Consider the following 27,068-nt stretch of genomic DNA (forward strand, 5'->3'; position numbering starts at 1 on the left):
GTTAGGGTGCTATTCAGGTCTGTCTGTGTGACTGTCATGCAGGACTGTCTGTGTAACTGTGGGGAGCACTGACCTGCCACAACCCCTCTCTGGAAGCAAGCATCCAGTCCCCGCTGGCTTTGGGGATTCCTAGGTCATAGCAGCCACAGCACACCCGTTGGGCCTGCCTCTCACCAGGCAGCTTTACCTGTCTGTCTTCGGCCCAGGATGTCGTGAGGCCTGCTGTGTGTCAGGAGGAGTGTTGTCAGCTGGTTGGATGAAGGTCACCCAGAGCTCATAGGTGTGGAGGGGAGGGGCATCCTATAACTAAACAAATGGCCGCGGACTTGGCAATTCATCTTTCAGAAGAAGAGCCAGTGGTCAGGCTGTCAGCTGGTCTCTTTGAGGTTGGGTGCATTTACCGAAAATGCGTGGCTTGAATTTCCTCCTTTGGATTTTGAAACAGCATGTTTTTCAAACCTTTCGTCCACCTTCTGGGCGTTTCTTATTAATCTTTTTGGTCAAAAGTCTTATCTTGATCATGTTTTCTTTCTAAGACAAAAGGCTCCCTGTGAAGTACCTGCCTGGGGAAGGGAGAGGTTGAGCTTGTTTCTTCTAGGTCACCCCAAAGAGAGGGATTCTGAAATTGGTGGTGTTTCCAGGGGAGTATATTCTTTCTCTGTTTATTGTCCCCTAACCTTTTTTTTTTTTTTTTGAGACAGAGTCTCGCTGTGTCGCCCAGCCTGGAGTGCAGTGGCGTGATCTCGGCTCCCTGCAACCTCTGCCTCCTGGGTTCAAGCGATTCTCCTGCCTCAGCCTCCTGAGTAGCTGGGAGTACAGGCACTCACCACCGCACCTGGCTAACTTTTATATTTTTAGTAGAGACAGGGTTTCGCCATGTTAACCACACTGGTCTCGAACTCCTGACCTCAAGTGATCTGCCTTCCTCGGCCTCCCACAGTGCTGGGATTACAGGTGTGAGCCACCATGCTCTGCCATATTGTCCTCTAACTTTCATGTGCATGAGAAGTAGCTGGAAAGCTTGTTTAAAATGCAGATTTCCTGGCCTGGGGTGGGGCCTGGGGACCTGCATTTTAACCAGCACAGCACCCCAATGATTGTGATGCTGGGGGTCCTTGAGAAACACAGCAACTCTGATGGTGCCCAGAAATCGGCGTTCCTTGCCCTCCCCTGCAGCTTGGGCTTTGCGTACCTGATTTAGGGTGTTTGTGCGTGTGTAGTGCGTGCATGTGTGCACGTATTTGTGCACATTTGCCAGACCGTTGGTACTAAATCTGAAGCTAATGCGTGTCACATGACCACCACTTTAATCTTCCCCACCGCCCTCTGGGTGTATCATTATTGACCCCTTATTCCTGAAAAAGAAACTTAAGCTGAGACAGGTGAAGTGACCTGTCCCGAGCCCAATGCATTTACTAATAGTAGAATTGGGACCCCAGTCCGGCCAGACTCCAGGGTCCAGGACCTGTTCGTAACAACTGGGACCCACAGGTGGAAAGGTTGCCCCAGGCGCCTCTTTTCTTTTTGCGCTGCCTGTACCAGTAGGGCCATCTTTGTAGCCAAAAGTCGGGGGCTTGGGACCATGCCCAGGGGGACCTGGTAATGCCATTTCTGCACTCTGACAAAAACTGAGTTTATGAATGACTTAGGTAATGTGCATTGAAATGTTTTTGTAATTATTTCCCTCTCTCTCCTCCCCTCCCCCCTCTTCTTTTTCTCTGTCCCCTTAAAGACCCTCTTTCCCAGCTGCCCACGCCTCAGCACCCGAAGATTCGCCTGTACAATGCAGAGCAGGTCCTGAGTTGGGAGCCGGTGGCCCTGAGCAATAGCACAAGGCCTGTTGTCTACCGAGTGCAGTTTAAATAGTAAGCCGGTATTTCTGTTGGATCCTTGCTGGGAGCTGTGGGGGCGTCGTGGGGAACCCTAGGGCCACATACTAGTTCCTACCTCTGTGCAGGGTTTGTTATCAAACCCGTGGGAAGCACATCTTTCTTGGAGCTTGTAAAATCTCTGAGGACAGAGGTTTCACAACCTCCCACTCGTCTGAAGGCTTAAAGGACACTGGCGGTCAGGACTCTGCTGTCTAACCACACAGGTTCTTGCTTTGGTGGAAAGTTTATTCTTTTTTTTTTTTTTTTGAGACAGAGTCTCGCGCTGTCGCCCAGGCTGGAGTGCAGTGGTGCGATCTCGGCTCACTGCAAGCTCCGCCTCCCGGGTTCACGCCATTCTCCTGCCTCAGCCTCCTGAGTAGCTGGGACTACAGGCGCCCGCCACCGCGCCCGGCTAATTTTTTGTATTTTTAGTAGAGATGGGGTTTCACTGTGGTCTCGATCTCCTGACCTTGTGATCCGCCCGCCTCGGCCTCCCAAAGTGCTGGGATTACAGGCGTGAGCCACCGCGCCCGGCCGAAAGTTTATTCTTTTGCTGGTTTCGGGAGAAGGGTTGTAAAAGTAGGCTTCCGCCATGGAAGAGCAGGGGGCAGCTTTTAGTCTTCATCTTCGGGCTTAAAAATCAGATTGATTTAACCTTATAGACCAAATATGGCCTGATCAGAAATTTGTTTTGTTAATTACAATGAATTCTCAGTTTCTCAAGTGGTTTTCCATTTTGTGTATTATCCTGGCTCCTTCATCTCTCTCTTGCCTCTTCAAGCTTTTGCAGAATTGGCCATCACTTGATTTGCAATATAAATACATATAGAAAGAGGGCAAAGTCCACATCCTATGTTATTTTTTGTTTACATTGTTAAGTAGATGAATTGAAGAGTAAGGAGAAGTTTTTGGCTAAGCCATTTTGTACTATTCGGTAAACCAAATGTAAAGACATGATGATGTCCAGTGCCTGGCAGATGGGATTGGTTCGTATGTGTTCACCTGATGCTGTTTGCAGTATCAATTAGCATAGCCCTTTCAGAGAGTAATTCTACCAGACATTTGAAGTCATGGAAATGTCCATAGTAGTTTTCCAATGTGTGTGTGTGTGTGTGTGTCTGTCTGTCTGTCTGTCTGTCTGTTGTTGTTTTGAAACAGAGTTTCCCTCTATCGCCCAGACTGGAGTGCAATGGCATGATCTCAGCTCACTGCAACTTCCACCTCCTGGGTTCCAGTGATTCTCATGCCTCCTGAGTAGCTGAGACTACAGGCATGAGCTACCACGGCTGGCTAATACGTATATTTTTAGTAGAGATGGGGTTTGGCCATGTTGGCCAGGCTTATCTCAAATTCCTGGCCTCAAGTGATCTGCCCGCCTGGGCCTCCCAAAGTGCTGGGATTGTAGGTGTGAGCCGCCATGCCCAGCCTTCATAGTAGTTTTATCCTACACAGATAGTTCAACCCCCATCAAAAAAAAGAGAGACAAAAACTATAATCATGAAGAGATACATGGAAGTGTATATTCATATCCATCAGTAGGAAAGTGACAAATTGTAGCCTGCTAACTTACGCTTGAACACTAAACCACAGACAGCCACTAGAAAGGATAATTAAATGTCATCTGTTAGAAATTGCAACTCTGTAAACTTTGGCATGTATTTGTATTTTTTATTTCTTATGTTTGTTACTTAAAAAATTTTTATTTACTTTATACTGAAAAGTTGCAAGTGATGTGTATTTATTGTCCAGAATAGAAAGGGGCCGATCACGGTGGCTTACACCTGTAAAAGAATAGAAAAGTAGGTCAGGCGCAGTGGCTCACGCCTGTAATCCCAACACTTTGGGAGGCCGAGACGGGCGGATCATGAGGTCAGGAGATCGAGACCATCCTGACTAATACGGTGAAACCCCGTCTCTACTAAAAATACAAAAAATTAGCCGGGTGTGGTGGCGGGCGCCTGTAGTCCCAGCTACTTGGGAGGCTGAGGCAGGAGAATGCCATGAACCAGGGAGGCGGAGCTTGCAGTGAACCGAGATTGCGCCACTGCACTCCAGGCTGGGCGACAGAGCAAGACTCTGTCTCAAAAAAAAAAAAAAGAAAGAAGAAGAGAAAAGTAATGTGGAAAAATGACAGGCAATTGATTTGTTAGAGGAGTAGGTTTCCAGTTTTTTTGAGACAAAGTCTCTGTTGCCTAGGCTGTAGTGCAGTGGCACGATCTTGGCTGACTGCAACCTTCACCTCCCAGGTTCAAGCAATTCCCATACCTCAGCCTTCTGTGTAGCTGGGATTACAAGTGTACAAGCTGGGATTACAGTTCAGATAACTTCTTATTCTCTTTTTTTTTTTTTTTTTTTTTTTTGAGACCAGGTCTCATTCTGTCCCCCAGGCTGGAGTGCAGTGGCATGATCATGGCTCAATGCAGCCTCAACTTCCTGAGCTCAAGAGATCCTCCCACTTCAGCCTCCCGAGTAGCTGGGACTATGGGCGCACGCCACTGTACCCAGCTAATTTTTAATTTTTTGAAGAGATGGAGTTCCGTCATGTTGACCAGGCTAGCCTCGAACTCCTGGGCTCAAGTGATCCACCCACCTCAACCTCCCAAAGTGCTGGGATTACAGGAATGAGCCATCACCTTGGCCTTTCTTATTCGTTTTTAAATGTCTGTTATAACAGTATTTGCTTAATAGAAACAGGTGCTAAAGTGAGGTTTGAGAGTTATCTCTAAATCACATTCATCTGTTCCTCCAGTAGTTATAAATAACCAACATTAAGTCACCTGTAATTAATGGAGCAATCCACCAGAACAGGCTACACAATTTGCAAAACCCAGTGCAAAATGAAAATGTGAGACCCCTATTCAAAGAGCATTAAGAATTTCAAGATAGCGACTACAGAGCATCAAATGAAGTGCCTTTCTGAGAACGGGGCTTGATGTGAGCGCACAGGTCACATGTCATGTCAGCATTCAGCAAACATAATACCCTAGGGCTGAACAAGAAACTTGTGAGAGTCACGGCCGATGTATTGACTTAGCCTTGACAGCTGATTGATGGGCTTAGCATTGCTTGGCCTTGAACAGGGAAGTATGTTTGCTGGTTTTCAGAGGAGATGCTTCTAAAAATAGAAGAAAACGTTATTGCATTAAAAAAAAAAAAAAAAAAAACCTTTGATAGCGTTTCATATGATAAACTAACCTGTTTCACTTTATCTTCTTTTCAAAAAGCATTTTGTAGATATTTTCTCAGGGATAAAGGTTGGTTTTATTTCTTATTTTTTTAAATTAATTAATTAATTTATTTAGAGACAGAGTGTCTGTCATCCAGGCTGGAGTGCAGTGGCGTGATCTCAGCTCGCTGCAACTTTTGGCTCACTGCACCTGTGGCTCACTGCAACCTCCACCTCCCGGGTTCAAACGATTCTCCTGCCTCAGACTCCCGGGTAGCTGAGATTACAGGCACCCGCCACCACGCCCGGCTGATTTTTACATTTTTAGTAGAGACAGAGTTTCGCCGTGTTGGCCAGGCTGGTCTTGAACTCCTGACCTCAGGTGATCTGCCCGCCTCGGCCTCCCAAAGTGCTGGGATTACAGGCGTGAGCCACTGCGCCTGGGTAGAGGTTGGTTTAGTAAAAGAAACATAGGTTAGGATACATGTGAATGTTCCTGTTAGAAGAAGGTGAAATTGAGGATGATTTCTTTTTCTTTTTCAGTTTGTAGATTTGATAATGGAAGAGGACCTTTGCATTTGTTTTCAGATACTTTGTTTTAGATACAAACATGTGTTTGGGACCTTTTATTAGTTTTGAGGCTTGTGAGACTTAAACTTCCACCCTGTTTCTTTACAATAAAGCATTGCTATGATTAGAAATGAAGATGCCTTTGTGTTTTGACAGTCGGAGTAGCAAGACCGAAATTACATGGGGCACTTTGTGGGAGAATTTCAAGTCTCAATCATGGGTAGCAGACAGTGGCTGCCGGCTATTTGGCTCCCACTGTTTAATTTTTTTGTCTTCAATTAGTTGACAGCGTTAAGACATCTGGATTTTTTCACTTAGAAAAAAAAAAATACATAACAGGAAAAAAAAAAAAACAATCCTGGTTTTAGTTTTCCTTGAAAATGCAGATGGTCGGGCAGCAAGGCCCTTCCCAGGTCATGCCTCCTGGTCTACTGCCAGCCTCTCTCTCAGACCTGCCCAGCCCTGTCTTCTCAAACATTTGTTTTTCATTTTCTTCTGATTTTAGTAGCAATCCGTGTGCTTTATAGAACATCTGGACAATCTAGAAAAGTAGAAAAAAATAAAATTAAAGTAACCTGTTGTTCTACACTCTAAGAATAATCACTATTCTCATTTTTACTTTTTATTTTATCTTATTTATTTATTTATTTATTTATTTAAGACAGAGTCTTACTCTATTGCCCAAGCTGGAGTGCAGTGGCGCAATCTCAGCTCACTGAAACCTCCGCCCCCTGGGTTTAAGTGATTCTCTTGCCTCAGCCTCCCGAGTAGCTGGGATTACAGGCATCCGTCACCATGCCTGGCTAATTTTTTTTGTATGTTTAGTAGAGATGTGGTTTCACTATGTTAGCCAGGCTGTTTTTGAACTCCTGACCTGAAGTGATCTGCCCACCTCGGCCTCCCAAAGTGCTGGGATTAGAGGTGTGAGCCACTGCACCCAGCCACGATTCTCATTTTAGACTTTTTTTCTAAATTCATTCTCTTGTTTGAAAATGTGTGTGTGTGTGCGTGTGTGTAAACCAAACTGGGGTCACACTTTTGGGGTCTCTTTCCTTTTTTTATTTTAATTTGCCATAGTTCAATGTGAGCATTTTTTCATGTAATTATTACTGTGTGGACATTGTAGGTTTCATTATGTGACATATCACATGTGCTGTATTTAACTTTTCCCCACTCATAGGTGTAGACAGTTGGCAGTTGGTGCCTGTCCTAAGTCACGTCTTCGAACATGAATCATATCTGGTTATTTTCTTACACTTCTAGAAGAGAGGTTGCTGGGCCAAAGGGGATGGACTTATTTAACATTTTTGTGAGTGACCTCACAAAGGCTGGACATAGCTCTTGAGTCCCAGAGACAGGCTGAGCCTCGGCAGTGGCAGGGGTGTGGAGGAGCAGGCCCCGCACCGCATTGGAGGAAGAGCCGTGCATGTTGCTCTTGGAGGAGGAGGAGCGGGGCGGTTAGAGGGTCTTTAAGTATCTGTCTACCTTCAAAAAGAAATCACTCACCTCTTCCAGGGCACGCCCCTCACCCCCCGCCTGGGAGGTGAGACTCATGGTTTGCGATCCCTCTCCCCATTAGGGTCTGTCACCCTGGAGCTGGGTAGTAGGTATCTATTGCGAATGTCTTCATGGAAGCCCTGGCCATGCATCTTGAAGTGGCTTTCATCTTGTCCCTTGCCACTTAAACGGAAGATGCATTTCGGAGAGGGTTGGAGTACAGTTAGAAGCATGTGTGATACGTGAAAGCTGGTGGCCGTGGGGATACGGAGTGGTCTCCAGTCTCGTCTCCTGTCTCCCATGACCTTGCTTTCTGGGCCATAGTTGCTGTCCTAGAAGGGACACTATCCACAGCCCCTACTCAGGCTCCCAGCAGCCACCTCCTTGGCCTTTCTGAAGACTGTCACCTAAGGTAAAGAGGTCAGAGCTGGGGACTAGAGTCCCGTGTGGGGCTGTGGCATTGGAACTCTGGGAAAGGCACTGTCATTCACAAGGATGTGTGGCCATGTATTTGGCAAGATTTTCATATGGGTGAGACAAATCCTCTTTAAATGGGCAGCTATGGGGTGGAAAGAAACTCCACACCAGCAGGAAGCAGGACTGGAGTTTGTATTAATGCAGTTCCATGCCCAAAACATAGGCTACAGAGACTGAGTTTGAAGAATTAAAATCAGTTATGGGATGGAATGGGAGAAAATATTTGCAAATCATATATCTGACAAGGGAATTGTATCCAGAATAGATAACGAACTCTTACAATTCAACAATTAAAAGACAAATAACCCAATTAAAAACCACAGCTGGGCACAGTGGATCACGCCTGTAATCCCAGAACTTTGGGAGGCCAAGGAGGGAGGATTACTTGAGTCTAGGAGCTCAAGACCAGCCTGGGCAACATGGAGAGACCCCAGCTCTACAAAAAAATTAAAAATAAAAGTAGCGACTGTGCACAGTGGCTCATGTTTATAATCTCAGCACTTTGGGAGGCCAAGGCGGGTGGATCACATGAGGCCAGGAGTTTGAGACCAGCCTGGCCAACATAGTAAAACCCCGTCTCTACTAAAACTATAAAAATTAGCCAGGCATGATGGTGCATGCCTATAATTCCAGCACTTTGGGAGGCCAAGGCAGGTGGATCACTTGAGGTCAGGAGTTGGAGACCAGCCTGGCCGATATGGTGACACCCCATCTCTACTAAAAATACAAAAATTAGCTGGGTGTGGGGCTTGCACCTGTAGTTTCTGCTACTCGGGAGACTGAGGCACGAGAATCACTTGAACCCAGGAGGTGGAGGTTGCTGTGAGCTGAGATCGCACCACTGCACTCCAGCCTGGGTGACACAGCAAAACTCCATTTCAAAAAAAAAAAAAAAAGGGTAGGGGGGAACTGTGGAGTATATATAAATTGTATCTCAATAAACCTGTGTTTTGAACAAAAGCTCTGGGGAAACTGTTACACATAAAGCAGAGGGAATTCTGTGAATTGAAATCCTTTTTTCCTTCCCAGCACCGATAGTGAATGGTTCATGACCGACATCATGTCCATAGGGGTGAATTGTACACAGATCACAGCAACAGAGTGTGACTTCACTGCCGCCAGCCCCTCAGCAGGCTTCCCAATGGATTTCAATGTCACTCTACGTCTTCGAGCTGAGCTGGGAGCACTGCATTCTGCCTGGGTGACAATGCCTTGGTTTCAACACTATCGGAATGGTAAGAGAACTTGGGTGTGGAACTTCCTTTATACTTTCCAGGTTTTTTTCACTCGCAGTATTGACTCCACACACCTCTGTTCTGCCTCTCATCCTAAATGACCAGCAGACAAAGGGATAGCATGGTCAAACCCACACTCTGATGTTGGAGTCTGATGCTAGGGGAGTATGATTTGCTAAACCAGGGGTTGGCCAGCTACAGCCTGCAGGCCAAATCTGGCCCACCACTTGTTTTTGTAAATAAAGTTTTATTGGCACACACAGTTACATCCATTTTTTATTGTGTTTATGGCTGCTTTCACACTACAATGGTAGAGTAGTTGCAATAGCAACTGTTGAGCCTGCAAAGTCTGAATTTACTGCGGCTCTTTGCTGAAAAAGTTTGCCAACCTCATGCTAGAAGGGATGCTAGCATATGTATCTGATCACCCTCACTTATTCTGGTGCAACTTCTTTTATGTTACAGAATAGGCACTTTGAATGGTGCCTGGCATGTAGTAGGTATTCAGTAAATATTTGTCGAATGACTGAGTGAACAAATGTGTCCGCAGATATTGGAAGGAGACTGAAGAACCCTCAGATTCCAGTTCCTACATTTGTTGCTCCAGTAATTCATTTGTCACGTGGTCAGCCATGCCAGATGCTTCTTCCGTGTCTGGCTTATGCACACACAGGGCATGAAACTTACTTGGATCGTGATTTAGACAAACTAATATATAAGACAATTGAGAAAATATGATCACCGTCTAGATATTTGATATATAATGAAGAATTATCGTTGACTTATTTTCAGTGTTGTAATGGTGTTTTGGTTATGATTTTTAAAGGGGGAGGTATTCTGGTTAAGATGTTAAAGTTTATGTTATGTGTATTTTAACCAAAATAAAAAATTGGGGGAATAAAAAGGGTTCCTGCCAGGTGCGGTGGCTCACGTCTGTAATCTTGGCACTTTGGGAGGCCGAGGCAGGCAGATCACTTGAGGTCAGGAGTTCGAGACCAGCCTGGCCAACATGGTGAAACCCTGTCTCTACTAAAAACACAAAAATTAGCTGGGCTTGGTGGTGCGTGCCTATAATCCCACCTACTTGAGAGGCCAAGGCAGGAGAATCACTTGAACCCGGGAGGCAGAGGTTGCAGTGAGCCAAGATCACATCACTGCACTCCAACCTGAGCAACAGAGCAAGACTCAGTCTCAAAAAAACAAAGTTAAAAATTTTAAAAGTGTTCCTATATTTCAGAGGTACATATTAAAGTATTTGCAGATGAAATGATGTGATTGCTGAGATTTGTTCAAAGAAATCAAAATAGGCTGAGCGCAGTGGCTCACACCTGTAATCCCAGCACTTTGGGAGACCGAGGCAGGTGGATCACCTAAGGTTTGGAGTTTGAGACCAGCCTGGCCAACATAGTAAAATCCCATCTCTACTAAAAATACAAAAAATTAGCTGGGTGTGGTGGCAGGCGCCTGAATCCCAGCTACTTGGGAGGCTGAAGCAGGAGAATCGCTTGAACCTGGGGGCAGAGGTTGCGGTGAGCTGAGATCACACCATTGCACTCCAGTCTGGGCAACAAGAGCGAAACTCCATCTCAAAAAGAAAAAAAAGAAAGAAAGAAATCAAAATAATCCGAAGAGCAGGAGGGGCAAGGACGAAGTTTCTAGGCATAGAAGAAATAAAAATTGGTCATAAGTTGGCAGTTCATTCAGTTGGGTAATGAGTACATGAGTGTTCGTTATGATCTTCTCTCTACATTTTATTTATTTACTTTTTTTGAGACGGAGTCTTGCTCTGTCGCCCAGGCTGGAGTGCAGTGGCACGATCTCGGCTCACTACAAGCTCTACCTCCCGAGTTCACACCATTCTCCTGCCTCAGCCTCCCGAGTAGCTGGGACTACAGGCACCCGCCACCGCGCCCGGCTAATTTTTTGTATTTTTAGTAGAGACAGGTTTTCACCATGTTAGCCAGGATGGTCTCGATCTCCTGACCTCATGATCTGCCTGCCTCAGCCTCCCAAAGTGCTGGGATTACAGGCGTGAGCCACCATGCCCGGCCAATCTTCTACTTTCTATGTGTTTGAAATTTTCTGTAATAAAAAGTTTTTTGTTGTTGTTGGGTTTTTTTGTGTTTTTGTTTTTGTTTTGAGATGGAATCTCGCTCTGTCACCCAGGCTGGAGTGCAGTGGCACGATCTCGGCTCACTGCAAGCTCCGCCTCCCGGGTTCAAGTGATTCTCCTCCCTCAGCCTCCCAAGCAGCTGGGACTACAGGTCTGTGCCACCATGCCTGGCTAATCCTGGCTAATTTTTTGTTTGTTTTTGTTGTTGTTGTTGTTGTTTTGAGATGGAGTCCCGCTCTGTTGCCCAGGCTGGAGTGCAGTGGCACGGTCTCGGCTCACTACAAGCTCTACCTCCCGAGATCACACCATTCTCCTGCCTCAGCCTCCCGAGTATCTGGGACTACAGGTGCCCGCCACCATGCCCGGCTAATTTTTTGTATTTTTAGTAGAGACGGGGTTTCACCATGTTAGCCAGGATGGTCTTGATCTCCTGACCTCGTGATCCACCTGCCTCGGCCTCCCAAAGTGCTGGGATTACAGGTGTGAGCCACCATGCCCGGCCAATAAAAAGTTTTTTTAGAGAGGCTCATGCCTGTGATCTTAGCCCATTGGGAGGCTGAGATGGGAGGATTGCTTGAGCTCAGGAGTTCAAGATGAGCCTGGGGAACATAGCAAGACCCCATCTCTATTTTTTTTTTAAGTTTTTTTTTTTTTTAAATCAGTGGTTTGTGCTAGGTGCTATGAGGGATAGAAACAGAGAAGACCAGGCAGTCCTGCTGGTTCCTCGTCTGCTGTGGACAAGCCATTTGTCCTTGGGTACAGAACCACCCCCCATTTGAGCTATAAAGTGTCAAATAAGTGGGAATTAGGAGTATGAAGTAATGATGGCCGGGCACAGTGGCTCACCCCTGCAGTCCCAGCACTTTGGGAGGCTGAGGCAGGCAGATCATCTGAGGTTAGGAGTTCGAGACCAGCCTGGCCAACATGGTGAAACCCCCATCTCTACTAAAAATGCAAAAGTTAGTTGGGTATGGTGGCGCATGCCTGTAATCCCAGCTACTGGGGAGGCTGAGGCATGAGAATCACTTAAGCCTGGAGGCTGAGGCGGGAGAATCTCTTGAATCTGGGAGGTGGAGGTTGCAGTGAGCCAAGATTACACCATTGCACTCCAGCCTGGGTGATAGAGCGAGGCTCCATCATTTAAAAAAAAAAAAAAAGGAATGATAGTTACCACCACTGCCCAGGGATCAAGAGAAGGTAACAGAAGCAGGATGTATAGTGACATTGGGTCTGGTACCAGCTAGCTGCCGCTCTCAGCTGGAGTCAAGCACCCATGTTTCTGTTAGTTACTGGCTGGGTTGCTGTTCTTTGCCCGCGTGCTTGAAAAGCTTGACACAGTGGTGGTCTCACCTCATACCTGCCACTTTCACCTCTGCTGGTGGCGTTAGAATCAGTAATGGACATGAAGGAGGTTTACCAAGTGGAGGAGTGAGATGGTGGTTGGAGGGGGCGGGCGTTGGCATCACCCCCGCCTGGGTTCTTATCCCAACTCTGCCATTTACTGGCTGTTACTCTGGGCAAATAGTGTCACCTCCTGGCTTCTGTTTCCTCATCCGAGAAATGGGGATAACCTTATTTGTTTTTTTGTTTTGTTTTTTGTTTTTTTGAGGCAGTCTCACTGTGTCGCCCAGGGTGGAGTGCAGTGGAGCAATCTCAGCTCACTGCAACCTCCGCCTCCAGGTTTAAGTGATTCTCGTGCCTCAGCCTCCCCAGTAGCTGGGATTACATGCATGTGCCACCACACCCCAGTTAATTTTGTTTTTGTTTTTGTGAGACAGAGTTTCACTCTTGTCACCCAGGCTGGAGTGCAGTGGCATGATCTCGGCTCACTGCAACCTCTGCCTCCCAGGTTCAAGTGATTCTCCTGCCTCAGCCTCCTGAGTAGCTAGGATTATAGGCACGCACCACCATGCCCAGCTAATTTTTTTTAATTTTATTTTTGAGACAGAGTCTCGCTCTGTGGCCCAGGCTGCAGTGCAGCGGCGCGATTTTGGCTCACTGCAAACTCCACCTTCCGGGTTCATGCCATTCTCCTGCCTCAACCTTCGGAGTAGCTGGGACTACAGGCGCCTGCCACTGCTCCTGGCTAATTTTTTGTATTTTTAGTAGAGATGGGGTTTCACTGTGTTAGCCAGGATGGTCTCGATCTCCTGACCTCCTGATCCGCCCGCCTCGGCCTCCCAAAGTGTTGGGATTATAGGCGTGAGCCACTGCACATAGCCTAATTTTTGTATTTTTAGTAGAAATGGCATTTCCGCATGTTGACCAGGCTGGTCTCAAACTCCTGACCTCAAGTGATCCGCCCACCTTGGCCTCCCAAAGTGCTGGGATTACAGGTGTGAGCCACCACGCCCTGCCCGGGATACCCATATTTGGTGGTGACACTGATCCGTAAGAGGCTTCGTGGAAAGGCCATTTGCCTGGAGGCTCCACGCATTGTCATCCGGTGTTCCTGGAGCCAGCCTTCCTCCAGTGCTGTGAGAGGAGTCAGATTGTTCTCCCCTCTAGAGACAAGGTTTACCAGGTTCATATCAGATTCCAGGTCGGGACTTTCTTCAGAAGGGCAGGTCTGAGCCCTGTGCTTTCAGCTGTACAGTGGCCAGCTGTGGCTGGTGTCCACACTCCCACGTGCTAATGGAGATGCCCAAAGAACGTGTCCTACAGCCAGGCCCTGCAGGCGCTTCTGCAACGTGCTTCTGCATGCTCTGCTCACTTAGCTGGGCCAAGGGAAGCTGGAGAACGTGTGCCAGTGTCCCTGAGTAGGCTGAATGGAAGAGCATTTTGTCACTAGCAGTCAATCCACGAACATCACTGTGGCTGTTGGTGGGCCAGGCCTGACCCTGCTTCTGCCACTGGGAGTTGTCTGGACTTAGCACCTCCACCAGAACAAATAAGAGGGCACAGCTACAAACTCAGTAGTTCTTTTGCACAGAGAGAAGCTTGGCCAGATCATACACCTAACCCCCACCAACCTGGAGTGCCCAGGGGAGAGAATCCAGCCCCGCTGTTGTGAACTCACGGTGACAGCATTGTCTCCTTGTGTAAAATGTGGAGACATTGGTCTCTTAGAATTTCGAGGACCCAACCTGTACTTTGATCTGAGTTCCTCTGGTGAATTATACAATGTGCATGCTTACTTAATAAATGCTTCATAGCCCTCACTGATAGCACATCGTGAGTCACCGTCCTAGCCTGAGGTGACTATGAGGTGAATTATGTGAAAAGCCTGAACAAACAGACTTACCATGGCAACACTTCTCACTTACCGTGTTTCAATGTAGTATGGGTGTGGTGGCTCACACCTGGAATCCCAGTACTTTTGGAGGTTGAGGCAGAAGGAGCCCAGGAGTGAGCCCAGGAGTTCAAGACCAGTCTGGGCAACATGGGAAAACTCCAGCTTTACAAAAAAGCAAAAAAAATTAGGCGTGGTGGCACGGGCCTATAGTCTCAGGTACTTGGGAGGCTGAAGTGGTTGGATCACTTCACTCGGGTGCCTGGGAGTTCGAGGTTGCAGTGAGCCACGATTGCACTACTGTACTCCAGCCTGGGCAACAGACCAAGACCCTGTCTCAAAAAAATTTATTTTAATTAATAAATAAACATAGTATTACAAGAAGCTAGGAGACAAATGTACGTAAAGTTTATAAACACCACTTTTGCTCAGTTATATTGGAATTTTATGTATATTGTAGGTAAGGGCTAACAAAATCATTTCCCTTCTGCAGGAAAATTTGACCTTTGGTTAACCTTCCAGTTTTGTTTCTCTGGAAAGCTGACACTAAAGGTGACATGTCAACCGTGTTACTAAGTGGCACTACTTATGGTCACATGGCCCCTGATTGGTAAACTGCATCTCAGCTGTGACAATCCTAAATACCTGGTAGAAAGCTACATCTCTGCGACCTGCTGGGCACAGTGATTCTTGCAATTAGACGTGTCCTTTGTGGGGGCCCTGGAAACAACTCCTAGGGAATTATTGTAAGAGACACTGGCTCTGGCGGCCTTTCATTCAGGGAGGCTTTTGCACCTGCCTGGTGGAATCTCACCTTCTGGCATCGGCGCTGCCCCCTGAGGAGCCAGAGGGACTTGCTCTGGGCCACACTGTGGACTGCCTCAAGGCCTCTCCTTCTACCTGGAGCATGGGCGTGGTAGCTCACACTCCAGGTGCTGCCTTCAAGTCAGCCTCACACCTGGAGCCGCCTCTTGTAGACTTGTGCATCCAAAGTCAGCTCCACTGCATGTATAAATAGAAATATGGCTGGGCGCAGTGGCTCACGCCTGTAATCCCAGCACTTTGGGAGGCCAAGGCGGGCAGATCACCTGAGGTCAGTAGTTTGAAACCAGCCTGGCCAACTTGGTGAAACACCGTCTCTACTAAAAATATAAAAATTATCTGGGTGTAGTGGCATGTGCCTGTAATTGCAGCTACACGAGAGGCTGAGGCAGGAGAATCGCTTGAACCCGGAAGGCAGAGGTTACAGTGAGCCGAGATTGCACCACTGAACTCCAGCCTGGGCGACATGAGCAACATTCCATCTCAAAAATAAATAAATAAATAAATTAATTAATTAAATAAATAAAATAAATAGGCCAGGCGCGGTGGCTCACGCCTGTAATCTCAGCACTTTGGCAGGCTGAGGCAGGCGGATCACGAGGTCAGGAGTTTGAGAACAGCCTGGCCAACATGAAGATACCCTGTCTCTACTAAAAATATAAAAATTAGCCGGACATGGTGGCACATGCCTGTAATCCCAGCTACTTGAGAGGCTGAGGCAAGAGAATTGCTTGAGCCCGGGAGGTGGAGGTTGCGGTGAGCCGAGATTGCGCGACTGCACTGTAGCCTGGGCGACAGAGCAAGACTCTGTCTCGAAAAAATAATAAATAAATAAATAGATAAAAATATATGTATATATCTACACCCACTATATATATATATTGCATTATACATATATAGAGTGTATTATATCTATAATACATATGTGTATGTGTATGATTTTCTCTTTGTAATTCTTTTCCAGTGACTGTCGGGCCTCCAGAAAACGTCGAGGTGACCCCAGGAGAAGGCTCCCTCATCATCAGGTTCTCCTCTCCCTTTGACATCGCTGATACCTCCACAGCCTTTTTTTGGTATTATGTCCATTACTGGGAAAAAGGAGGAATCCAACAGGCAAGAGCATGTTCCTTTTTTGTTTGGATTTTCTTTTCTTTGCAGTTTCTGGCTTAGCAATAGAAAGAAACCTTTAACATGGGCAAAAACAGGGTGTCCTCGTGTCCCCATAGAGACTGAGCCCTGAGCCTGTTTTCATCGTCCTCTTCAAGACCTGTTTTTCCACTCGGTGTGCTGAGACCTCCCTCCGCCAGGCCAATCTGAAGGGCTGGCCATCCTTTGATGTCACTCTGTTTCCTTGTGTGGGGTCCAGACTTAGCCAGTGCCCTGCTCACAATGCCTTTGCCACGCTCTGCAGTTTGGAGGAGGTTTTAGTGGGCCTGGTTCTCCATGAGGAATCCACAACTACAGCCTGCAAGGCTTAACTGTATAAATGTTTGAACAGTTTGTGAAAAGGGCACATGTGGAATCGGGGGGAAACAAAGGGATAAAGAGCCTTCCAGAGAGCAGCAGGTATGATCACGTTAACAGAGGTGCATGACATCAGAGGGGCCTGGTCAGCCTCGGGGAGTACAGGAAAAAACATGATGGTCTTGAAGCATGTCCAGTGCCTAAATTATCCCAGCTGTGTTTAATGAGGTTCTGTTATCTATGTGAACTTCATGATTTCCTAAATTCAACATTATTATGGTTTTTGATAATAAGAGCTTACATTTATTGAGAGCTTCCTTTGTGTTTGGCTCTGGGCCAGCATTTTAGAATTTTAGATACTTCATCTCATTTCATCTTTTTTTTTTTTTTTAGCTGGAGTTTTGTTCTTGATGCCCAGCTAGTTTTTGTATTTTTAGTAGAGATAGGGTTTCACCATATTGGTCAGGCTGGTCTCGAACTCCTGACCTCAGGTGATCTGCCCACCTTGGCCACCCAAAGTGCTGGGATTACAGGCATGAGCCACCGTGCCTAGCCCATTTCATCTTTATACTAATCCGTTTGCAGAGAGGGAATCCAAGTCGTTAAGTGACTTGCCTCAGGTCAGCAGCAAACCAATGGCAGAGCAGAGCAGAGATGCCTACCTTCAGAGCCGTGCTCTTGACCACCATGTTTTTCTGCCACACACTTTGTATCTGCACTTCTCTCTTTTTTAAAAAATTATTGTTCTTTTTTTCTTTTCTTTTTTTCTTTTTCTTTTTTTTTTTTTTGAGACAGTCTCGCTCTGTCGCCCAGGCCGGACTGCAGTGGCGCGATCTCGGCTCACAGCAAGCTCTGCCTCCCAGGTTCACGCCATTCTCCTGCCTCAGCCCCCTGAATAGCTGGGACTACAGGTGCCCGCCACCACGCCCTGCTAATTTTTTGTATTTTTAGTAGAGATGGGGTTTCACCGTGTTAGCCAGGAAGGTCTCGATCTCCTGACCTCGTGATCCGCCCACCTTGGCCTCCCAAAGTGCTGGGATTACAGGCGTGAGCCACCGCGCCCAGCCTATTGTTGTTTTTTTGAGACAGTCTCACTGTTGCCCAGGCTGGAGTACTATGGTACAATCTTGGCTCACTGCAACCTCTACCTCCCAGGCTCAAGCAATCCACCCACTTCAGCCTCCCCAGTAGCTGGAATTACAGGCCTGTGCCAACCACACCCGGCTAACATTTTAAAATTTTTTCTGTAGAGATAGGGTTTTGCCATGTTGCTCAAGCTGGTCTCGAACTCCTGGTCTCAAACAATCTGCCCACCTCAGTCTCCGAAAGTGCTGAGGTTACAGGCATGAGCCCCTGTTCCCAGCCTCCTCTTCATTTCATTATGAGGAGTATGAAACTGGCAAGGTTGAGACTCACTGAAAAACAGATTTAGCATCTAGGAAATAGGGAAAAATCATTTCTCCAAATCAGAGCTCAAGATCTGGGTCAATTAGAATAGAGGGAGCCTGGCAGAATCCAGAAGAGAGAGACTCTGCCTCTTCCAAGCTGTCCTCACCAACCGGATATGGTGCCGGAAATGCAGAAGATGGGGTGGGCGCTCTGGCCACGTTTTTCTCCACCCTTTGGTTGGTTTCTTCACTTGAGGGCACTGTGTTGCTGTGCTACCTCCCCAAGGGCCCGCCCATATTTTTTTTAGGATGGAGTCCATCCATTTCTCTGCACTGAGTCGGCCCCCAGAGGGCGAGTTGCCCCTTGTATTCTAGAGCCGGCCAGGGCTGCGCAGCACTGGAGGACTCAGCTTCAGGACCCTGGGACCAGCCTCACTGAGCAGCATGCCCTTATATAGAGCGCACAGAACAGGCTTCCACTGCCTGGGACCCGCTTAGCACCATGTCACTTAGCCTCTCTGGGCTGCAGCTTCCTCATGTATAAAATGAAACAACTGAGCTGTAAGCCGGAGCCTGTGAAGACGAGCAGCCATGAGGGCCCCCAAGCCCCTTTCCTCCATCAGACCAGAGCATCTGTACTTGGCTTCCATGATCAAAAGTCAAGGATGAAAATGACTCTGAAAGCCACCGACAGGATCTTTGTTCCAGCTGTGAGTCTGTGTTGCGTTCCCCAAGACCCACCCTAGATCGCTCAAAGGACTCCCAGGGCCCAGCACAGCCACGCTCTCATTTCTTTTGTTTTGTTTTGTTCTGAGACAGAGTTTCACTGTGTCGCCCAGGGTGGAGTGCAGTGCCACAGTCTCGGCTCATGGGTTCAAGAGATTCTCCTGTCTCAGCCTCCCCATCTGTGCCTGGCCCACACTCTGATTTTTTACAGCAAAAGGATGCAAAGCAAAATCGGCAAAGGGAAGAGGCACATGAAGGAAAGTCCGCAGGTGTCCAGGGGTGGGCTTCTGGGAGCCCTCCCCGAGCGGAGTCACGCAGGACACACTTCATTCCTCCACCAGCAAGCTGTGACTGCACGCGTGAACTGCTGTCTGCCAGGGAGGCTTGTGAGAGACCCAGCGCCCAGGATTTTTACTGGGGCTAGCCACATACGCACCTTCTGTCTAGTGTATGCCAAAATTCCAACTCCCAGAAGGAAAGCAGATGCTCCTCATAAAGAAGACACACTGCAAACAGTGTAGGGACAGTAAAGCCACCTTACCAGTTTGGGAATGGGAGGCATAAACCTGAAATCCAAATTCCCAGGCTGGGCGCCGTGGCTCACGCCTGAAACCCCAGCACTGTGGGAGGCCGAGGCAGGCGGATCACTTGGGGTCAGGGGTTCGAGACAGGCCTGGCCAGCATGGTGAAAACCCATCTCTACTAAAAATACAAAAATTAGCCAGGCGTGGTGGCGGGCCTCTGTGATCCCAGTTACTTGGGAGGCTGAAGCAGGAGAATCGCTTCAACCTGGGAGGTGGAGGTTGCAGCGAGTTGAGATCGCACCACTGCACTCCAGCCTGGGCAATGGAGCAAGACTCCGTCTCAAACACACACACACACACACACACGCACACAAATTCCCAGATGTCAGCCAAGGGTCGACCTTGAAATCAGGCCCTTCAAAGGCCATTAGTGTTAGGCCTGTTACATTAGCTCTTCTGCAGTCTGTGATTCTGAATTTTAGGAATTCCAATTGAATGCTGAAATAAACCCAAAGGGAATTTTCATCCTTAAAATCGCATCTTCCTCTGCCCTGGCAGTCACCACCACTAAACAGAAGAAAAGATAATGTAAAACCATCAAGTAATACTGCAATTCATAGATAATACAATTATGTTTGTATTTTTATTTTTTAACTTTAATTTTTCAGAGACAATTCCACTCTCTCACCCAGGCTGGAGTGCAGTGGTGCAATCATAGCTCACTGTAGCCTCCAATTCCCAGGCTCAAGCCGTCCTCCCACTTTGGCCTCCCAAGCAGCTGGGACTATAGGCATACACCACCATGACCAGCTTATTTATTTATTTTTTTTCATAGAGACACGGGGAGGGGTGTCTCACTATGTTACCCAAGCTCAAACTCAAGTGATTGTCCCACCTCAGCCTCCCGAAGTGCTGGAATTACAGGCATGAGCCACCACGCCTGGCCTATTTTTCTATTTTAAAAAATAATAACATGTTCTGTATTTGGATAATCTGCCTTTTTTCAGTTAACAGTTTAGCAGCCTTGTCTTCCCATGTTTTCAAGCATATGTTATGCCGTCATTTCATGTGACTGCAGTGGATTATATTGTATCTCAAAATTAGAAAACAGTTCTTTGCAAGAAACCCTGTACTGCCATAGTAGGGTATCGCTGTTTTCCACTTCGGGGTGGGACAATGACAACCTTGCCAGGACAAGAGTGAGGAGCCATTGCCTGGAGGACCAGGTGGGGAGGCAGCAAGGTCTGCTCGAGGCAACAGGGGGATGCAGGGAGGAGACACAGAACCCTCCTGGAGTCCGCGGTCCAGTTGTCTCCTGATGTCATAAATCTCGAAGGTCATTTTAGCTGAAACTATAGGAGGATCAAGCACATTTTGGTCAAACTAGAAGCAGGTTGGGAATGAAAGGAACATTATTTCCTAGAATAATTTTTTCTCTGTTGACTACCTTGAGGTATCTAGATTAACTATGAGATACAAAATGTTGGCTGGGCGTGGTGGCTCACGCCTGTAATCCCAGCACTTTGGGAGGCCGAGGCAGGTGGATCACCTGAGGTCAGGAGCTCAAGACCAGCCTGGGCAACATGGGGAAACCCTGTCTCTACTAAAAATACAAAAATGAGCTGGACGTGGTGGTGGGCACCTATAATCCCAGCAACTCAGGAGTTGGAGGCAGGAGAATTGCTTGAACCTGGGAAGCGGAGGTTGCAGTGAGCTGAGGTTGCACCACTGCAATCCAGCCTGGTGACAGAGCGAAACTCCATCTCAAAAAAAAAAAAAAAAAAGAAGAAGAAGAAAGAAAGAAATACAAAATATTAGTTTGTTTGTTTTGAGATGCAGTCTTGCTCTGTCACCCAGGCTGGAGTGCAGTGGCGCAATCTTGGCTCACTGCAGCCTCCGCCTCCTGGTCCAAGTGATTCTCCTCCGTCAGCCTCCCATGCAGCTGGGATTACAGGTGTGCGCCACCACATCCAGCTAATATTTGTACTTTTAGTGGAGACAGGGTTTTGTGATGTTTGCCAGGCTGGTCTCCAACTCCTGACCTCAGGTGATCCGCCCACCTTGGCCTCCCAAAGTGGTGGGATTACAGGCGTGAGCCACCCCATCCAGCCCAAAATGTTAATTTTAGAGGAGACAAAGGTTATCCTAGAAATTGGGATTTACTGAAGTCTAGTTATTACAATGGGCACTCTGAGACCACACAGCCAGAAACAGTTCTAAAGCTATCAGCCTCTTTGACCACACAACACACCAGTTTTCACACATACAATGTGTCCACTGCCCGCCAGTGACCCGCTAAAAATGGCATCTTCTTCTGCTTTGGTTGTCGTGTTCACAGTGAATTTGAGGAAACATCAGAAAAGATGGAGGCAGCTTGGCCGTGTTCATTCAAGGGATTTACATGTGTGCTTGTGGTGTTTTTAAAACAGGTCAAAGGCCCTTTCAGAAGCAACTCCATTTCATTGGATAACTTAAAACCCTTCAGAGTGTACTGTTTACAAGTCCAGGCACAACTGCTTTGGAACAAAAGTAACATCTTTAGACTGGGGCATTTAAGCAACACATCTTGCTACGAAACGATGGCAGATGGTAAAATACACCTTCTTATGTCCTTTCTTAACTGGGAAAGAATACTCCTCCAATAGTGAAATCGGGGACCGCCTATGAGGTCATGGGTGGTGGGAGTGGGGAGAGCCAGTGAGAAGAGAGTGCTGAACTGCAGGTGTAATGAGCTTGTGCTGGGATCTGCGGTCGCGGAGGCTGCCGGACAGCTACCGCTTGTTTTATTTCATTACAGGATTGACTTCAGCTATTAACGTAAGCGTACCGGGTGAGGGTCGGGATAGGGGCACCTGCCCATTCTACTAGGCCAGGAATGCTTTTTAAGCAGCATGGATGGAACATTAACTGATGTTTGTGTTGTGTGTAGGAAGATCATTCTGTTCACTTTCATGTCCTTTTTTTTAGCCTCCACCGAGCTTCAGCAAGTCATCCTGATCTCCGTGGGAACATTTTCGTTGCTGTCGGTGCTGGCAGGGGCCTGTTGCTTCCTGGTCCTGAAATACAGAGGCCTGATTAAATACTGGTTTCACACTCCACCAAGCATTCCATTACAGATAGAAGAGGTATGTGTGCACACCTTTTTTTTTTTTTTTTTTTTTTTTGAGATAGGGTCTTGCTCTGTTGCCCAGGCTGGAGCGTCATGGTACAGTCTCTGCTCACTGCAGCCTCCGTCTCCCAGGTTCAAGCGATTCTTCTGCCTCAGCCTCCTGAGTAGCTGGTATTACAAGTGCTCACCACCATGGCCTGCTAATTTTTGTATTTTTGGTAGAGATGGAGTTTTGCTGTGTTGGCCAGACTGGTCTCGAACTCCTGACCTCAAGTGATCCGCCCACCTCAGCCTCCCAAAGTGCTGGGATTACAGGCGTGAGCCACTGCGCCTGGCCACGCAGACATGTTAATGGTGACACAACAGGGCCCCACTGCCCCGGCAACCCCTAAGAGTGCAGCAGTGGGCAAAGCCGTGGACACAGAGATTTGAGTTAAAAATTGTATGGGGTTATTTATACCCCATGTTCATATTGACTCGATTCACAGCAGCCAAAAGGTGGAAGCACTCTGGTGTCGTTGAAGGATGAATAGATAAACCAATGGATGGTCTTTCCATACGATGGAATGTCATTCAGCATTAGAAAGGAAGGGGATTGTGACACATGCCACCATGTGGATGGACCTTGAGGACATTATGCCGAGTGGAGTAGGACAGTCACGAAAGGATACTGTATGCTTCCACTTAAATGAGGTCCCCAGAGTCATCAGATCCATAAAGACGGGAAGTAGAATGATGGTTGTGATGGTGGAGGGAGGAAAGTGGGAAGTTCGTGTTGAGTGGGGCCAGAGTTTCAGTTCTGGAGCTGTAGAGAGTTCTGGAGATGGATGGTGGTCATGACTGCACAATGTGAATGTGCTTGGCACTACCGAACTGTACACCTAAAAAGAGTTATAATGGTACATTTTATGTTATGTGCATTTTACCACAATTTAATTTTTTTTTAATGGCATGGGATTGGCTAAAAAGGTGGCAGTAGGCCCCTCTCAGGCAGCAGATCTCCTCTGCTCTCTGGAGAATGCGCCAAGGAAGTGGCCTGGCTGGAGGATGTGAAGGCGGTGGAGAGGGTGATCAGGAACTTGAGCTTTGGGGCCCACAGGGTGCTTAGGAGGGCCCTAAGGCAGAGTCAACCCCCAGAGCTGTGAGTGCCAGGCCCTGTGCGCCACTGCCCAGTGAGTATTGCTAGTGTTTGTAAGGACTTGAGAAAGAACAGCAGCGTGCGTCTTGTGGAAAGTCTTATTTTCCTGCATAGCCCCAGCCCCCTGAGGCTCTGTGAGACCACTGGGCCTTCTGAGGGACATGGTCAGGACATTTTGGGTATGAGAGGCGAGCTGAAAAAAGAACATTTAAAAAGCATTTGCAGCCAGGCGTAGTGAACCACACCTGTAATCCCAGCACTTTGGGAGGCCAAGACAGGAGGATCACCTGAGGTCAGGAGCTGGAGACCAGCCTGGCCAACATGGTGAAACCCTGTCTCTACTAAAAATACAAAAATTAGCCAGGCATGATGGTGGGTGCCTATAATCCCAGCTACTCAGGAGGCTGAGGCAGGAGAATCACTTGAACCAGGAGGTGGAAGTTACAGTGAGCCAAGATCACACCACAGCACTTTAGCCTGGGCGACAGAGCAAAACTTCATCTCAAAAAATAAAAATAAATTAAATAAAAAGCATTTGCTTCTGGAGGCTTCACATTATTCTTGGGTAAACCCAGAGTAAAGGTGTTGGAAACAGAATGTTACTCAGTTACATGAGGGTGAACAGATGTTAGATAAGGTCCAAGTCTACAGAAACACAGCGGCACTTTCAGAAAGAACCCTAGTCACTTGTTCCTTCATCTGTCATGATGTATTTTAGGTACATAGGCAATATACAGATTCCCTACTAGAACCTCCCTGGTTAATACTGTCACAAAATCATAGCTCCTAACAGGTCTCAGAATCTTTCTTGCAGTCATGATCTCTCTCTCCTGGTAGAATGACCAGCTGAGCCCTAGTACATGAATTTACTATGAGTCATTCCTCTGAGAAATGAACAGAAAACACAGGCCTGTCGGTCCACTTTCCTAGGAAAGCGTGAAGAACATCCACCAAAGGTCTCTGAGTTACATGACAACAGTGAATCATGTTTCACTTATAATTCTGGGGTCTCACAAGGGTACATGTTTTGGTTTTGTTCCTCTTTCCATCAGTCAGCTACAAGCTTATTGTCTTTCAGTATCTTTCAGCATTTCCAAGAGCTACATACTAGGTTCTTGGTAACTTGGTGAATCTGTGGCTAAGCCTAAAGCCTGTGGGAGCAAAAGGGAAATTAATCGCTGGGAAACACCCCTTTATATGTTAAGGCCTAAGGCCCTCCCTCCCAGATGCGCTGCAGCGCGCTGTGCGCTGTGCGCTGTTGTGAGGGGAGGGGTGGAGGAGTGCCTGAGACCAATGCTTACGAACTTGCCCTCTTTTTCCCCATCACAGCTGAACAAGAGCCCCCAGTCCCTCCTTCGCTGAAAGGTTATCATTTTAGAGATGTTTTAAGATTAATAACCCACAGGCCTGCACTGAGGGTTGCAAGGAAGAACTTGCTTTTCTTCCAATCAGAAAATCAGACAAAAAAAACAAAAAACGAAACTTGCTCTTCCTGAGTTTTGCCCTTTTACACTCTCAGCATATTAACATGGTCAGCCCTGGGATGGGTATTAAAGTTATTACTGAGATGAGGGGTAAGGAGTATTCAACTATTAGAAGTTGTTGGCCGGGCGCAGTGGCTCATGCCTGTAATCCCAGCACTTTGGGAGGCCGACGCGCGTGGATCACGAGGTCACCGGGCCAACATGGTGAAACCCTGTCTCTACTAAAAATACAAAACTTACCCAGGCGTGCACCTGTAGTCCCAGCTACTCGGGAGGCTGAGGCAGGAGAATTGCTTGAACCAGGGATTCGGAGGTTGCAGTGAGCCGAGATCACGCCACTGCACTCCAGCCTGGCAACAGAGCAAGACTCCATCTCAAAAAAAAAAAAAAAAAAAAATTAGCTGGCCGTAGTGGTGCATGCCTGCAATCCTAGCTACTTGGGAGGCTGAGGCAGGAGATTGCTTGAACCTGGGAGGCAGAAGTTGCAGTGAGCTGAGATCGAGCCACTGTACTCCAGCCTGGGTGAAAGAGATACTCTGACTCAAAAAAAAAAAAGAAAAAAAAAATTGTTTCATTGTTGAAAAAAAAGAAAAAGAAGTTATGTCATTGGTGGACAGAATCAACTTATACCTTAATAAAATAACAACTATACCAATTAAAACTAAAGTAGGCCAGGTGCAGCTGCTAACACTTACAGTCCCAGTACTTTGGAAGGCCAAGGTGGCTGGGTCATTTGCAGTCAGGAGTTTGAGACCAGCCTGGCCAACATGGTAAGACCCTGTCTCTACTAAAAATACAGAAAATTAGCCAGGCGTGGTGGCGCGCGCCTGTAGTCCCAGCTGCTCAGGAGGCTGAGGCAGGAGAATCACTTGAACCCAGGAGGCGGAGGTTGCAGTGAGCCGAGATCACACCACTGCACTCTAGCCTAGGTGACAGAGTGAGACTCCGTCTCAAACAAAACAATTTTAAAAGCACAACAACAAAAACTAAAGTTCAGAGGTCTGGTGTATTGAACTGGTAAACTCATTACAATTTTGTTTTCCAATCTCCCCAAGTATTTAAAGGACCCAACCCAGCCCATCTTAGAGGTCTTGGACAAGGACAGCTCACCAAAGGATGACGTCTGGGACTCTGTGTCCATCATTTCCTTTCCAGAAAAGGAGCAAGAAGATGTTCTCCAAACACTTTGAACCAAAGCATGGGTCTAGCCCACTGGCCCCCTGGAAGAGATCGTCGAACCAGTGGAGCTGCTGGAGTTCTGTCTGGACTTCCCAGAGACCAGTATTCCCTTTTCCTGCCTCTAAAAGGCCTGTCCCTGCCTTGTGAGAGACAGTGGGTCTCATGGGGGTGACAAGCTTTTTTTTTTTCTTGAAGAATTTTCAAAATGAAACAAGTTTTTAGAATGATTCTATGGAGATATCCCAGGAAAATTAAGGCTTCTCTTAAACACTAAAAAGTCATGTAATTGCTTGTTAGCAAAATGGATATGACACATCTCTGATACTTTTTTCATTGTTTGGGCTGAGCAGTCAGAAGACGTGGTCTTCTTCTCAACTTCAGCAAATGAGCTGGAGCCCCTCGGGCAGGTCACACAACCTGTCCCAGCCTGTCCCAGCCTGTCCCAGTGAAGGACACTGAGTGGCCCTTCATGTACTTCCATGGTGTGCTGGCTTAAAATGTAATTAATCCTGTAAATATACTCCTAGTAATTTAAGATTTTGTTTTTAAACTAGAAATAAAAGACTGTATAGCACATGTTTTTTTTTAAGTCTATGTGAAGTCTTTTCTTTATTGTAGCCTATTTTCTGCAGAGTTTCAGCTTTTTAAAATTACTCAATCTAAACTTGTTTTTCTCTTAAATAACACCTGCTAGAGCTACAGAGGCCTCATGGGAACTCAGCAAACACTTCCTGTGGATGTTACTTGATCCTCCAAAGGTTATAAAGGAGGCTGGGGCCAAGTGCAGTGGCTCACACCTGTAATCCCAACACTTCGGGAGGCTGAGGTGGGTGGATCACTGGAGGCCAGGAGTTCTAGACCAGCCTGGGCAACATAGCGAAACCCCGGTCTCTATGAAAACTATAAAACTTAGCCAGCTGTGATGACATGTACCTGTAGTCCCAGCTACTTGGGAGGCTAAAGTGGGAGGATGCCTTAGCCTGGGAGGCAGAGGTTACCATGAGCCAAAATGATGCCACTGCACTCCAGCGTGGGAGACAGAGTGAGACCCTATCTTTAAAAAAAAAAAAAAA

General features: G+C 47.2%; 1 protein-coding gene across 1 annotated transcript in view; it reads left to right on the forward strand.

Moving 5' to 3' along the window:
• IFNGR2 (interferon gamma receptor 2) overlaps positions 1-26,006 on the forward strand; it is a 36,449-nt gene extending 10,443 nt beyond the window's left edge. Inside the window, 6 exon segments of the mRNA NM_001168784.1 lie at positions 1,733-1,865; positions 8,611-8,816; positions 15,948-16,096; positions 21,515-21,674; positions 22,053-22,210; positions 25,872-26,006. Coding sequence (NP_001162255.1) covers positions 1,733-1,865; positions 8,611-8,816; positions 15,948-16,096; positions 21,515-21,674; positions 22,053-22,210; positions 25,872-26,006 — 941 coding nt within the window.
• Positions 26,007-27,068: the final 1,062 nt, after the last annotated feature.

This window comes from Papio anubis, chromosome 4 (assembly GCF_008728515.1).
Source record: "Papio anubis isolate 15944 chromosome 4, Panubis1.0, whole genome shotgun sequence".
Lineage (NCBI taxonomy): Eukaryota > Metazoa > Chordata > Mammalia > Primates > Cercopithecidae > Papio > Papio anubis.